The sequence below is a fragment of the Pteropus alecto genome, unplaced genomic scaffold, assembly GCF_000325575.1.
Source record: "Pteropus alecto unplaced genomic scaffold, ASM32557v1 scaffold179, whole genome shotgun sequence".
Classification (NCBI taxonomy): Eukaryota; Metazoa; Chordata; class Mammalia; order Chiroptera; family Pteropodidae; genus Pteropus; species Pteropus alecto.
The window spans coordinates 860,092-861,797 of record NW_006442112.1 but is presented as its reverse complement, the minus strand read 5'-3'; the positions used below and the strand labels follow the sequence as shown (position 1 = coordinate 861,797).

Sequence of the window (1,706 nt, the reverse complement as noted above, 5' to 3'; positions counted from 1 at the left end):
ATAAACCACAGTTAGTTTAACCACTCATCCGCAGAAGTACCTTTCAGTTGTTTCCAGCTTTGGCAGTTATGAATAGATACTTTAAACATTTGCGTACTGGATTTTGTATGAACACAGGTTTTCGTTTCACTTGGGTAAATACCTAAAGTGGGATTGCAGAGTCATATGGCAAGTGTATATTTACTTTTATAAGAAACTACCAAAATATTTTCCAAAGTGGATGCATCATTTTGTATTTCTCCCAGCAATATGTAAGAGTTCCAGTTTTTCTACATCCTTACCATGACTTGGTATTGCCATATTCTTAAGTTTAGACATCCTAATGGGTATATAATGGTATCTTGTGGTTTTAATTTGCATTTCTCTAATGACTGATACTGAATATTTTTGCATGTGCTTATTTGCCATCAGTATATCCAATGCCATGTTTGTTCATATATTTTGTCCATGTGCTAACTGGATTGTTTGCTTTTTTACTGTTGAGTTTTGAGAGTTCTTTATATATTCTACATAATAGTTCTCTGTTGGATATGCGGTCTGCAAATATTTTCTCCAAGTCCATGGTTTGTCTTTCATCTATTAACAGTGCTTTTTACAGAACAAAAGTTTTTAATTTTGACAGGGTTCAATTTATTGATTTTTTTTCTTTTATGAATTGTGTTTTTCGTGTCATGTCTAAGACCTCTTATCTCTAGATCTCAGATATTTTTTTCTATTTTTTTTCTAAAATTTTTATAATTTAACTTTTTTGCATTTAAATCCATGATCCATTTTGAGTTATTTTTTGTATAAGATGTGAAACTTAGGTCAAGGTTCTTTTTCTTTTTTCTTTTTTCCCCTTTTTTTCTATTTTCTCTTTCCTCCTTTCTTTCTTTCTTTCTTTCTTTCTTTCTTTCTTTCTTTCTTTCTTTCTTTCTTTCTTTTCTCTCTCTCTCTCTCTCTCTCTCTCTCACACGCGCACGCGCACGCACCAATGAAAATTCAATTGCTCTGGCACCATTTTTTTGAATGGCTATCCTTCTCCCACTGACTTGCTTTTGCACCTTGGTCAAAAGTCATTTCGGCATATATGTGTGGGTCTATTTCTGGGCTCTTTATTCTGTTCCATTGATCTATGTGTCTGTCCTTTCATCAATACCACACTATGTCTTGATTATTATACTTCTAGCTTACTTTTCTTCTATTGCTACAGTCCCCCGATGGTGTTATACATTAAATATCCAAGATGGAGAAGCCACATGCTACTCACCCAGGGGAGGAAATTATCACAGCAGCCTGGGTACTCGTTGTGAGCTCTCCTGTGACCGGGGCTTTCGACTGATTGGACGAAGGTCGGTGCAATGCCTGCCAAGCCGCCACTGGTCTGGAACTGCCTACTGCAGGCGTAAGTGGTGTATGTGCAGATGCTGACATGTGTATGCAAGAGAGGCCAGCCAGCCACTGAGAGTATAGACTTAGAGCTGTTACTGTGCCCTCTGTCAAATGCAAAATGAGAATTTTCCACAGACGCCCCACAGGGCCTTTCCCCATCCTAACATTCTAGTTCATTTTCTCTCTCTGAGGTTATTGTCCAAATAACATGGGCATTTAAGTAGCAACCAGTCCTTCTTGCTCAGGAGGCCCAGGAGTACATGTAAAGCTTAGGCCTGTGGCCTGACATGGACCTGGGCCTTCCTCTGTTCTCGAGGATGTGTGGTCTCAAACTC

General features: G+C 38.3%; 1 protein-coding gene across 1 annotated transcript in view; it reads left to right on the top strand.

Annotated features, from left to right (window-relative positions):
* Nucleotides 1-1,706, top strand: part of SRPX2 (sushi repeat containing protein X-linked 2) — a 22,964-nt gene that overhangs the window by 12,796 nt on the left and 8,462 nt on the right. The window contains exon 4 of the mRNA XM_006920704.1: nucleotides 1,193-1,384. Within this exon, the coding sequence (XP_006920766.1) occupies nucleotides 1,193-1,384 (192 nt within the window). The remainder of the gene's footprint in view (nucleotides 1-1,192; nucleotides 1,385-1,706) is intronic.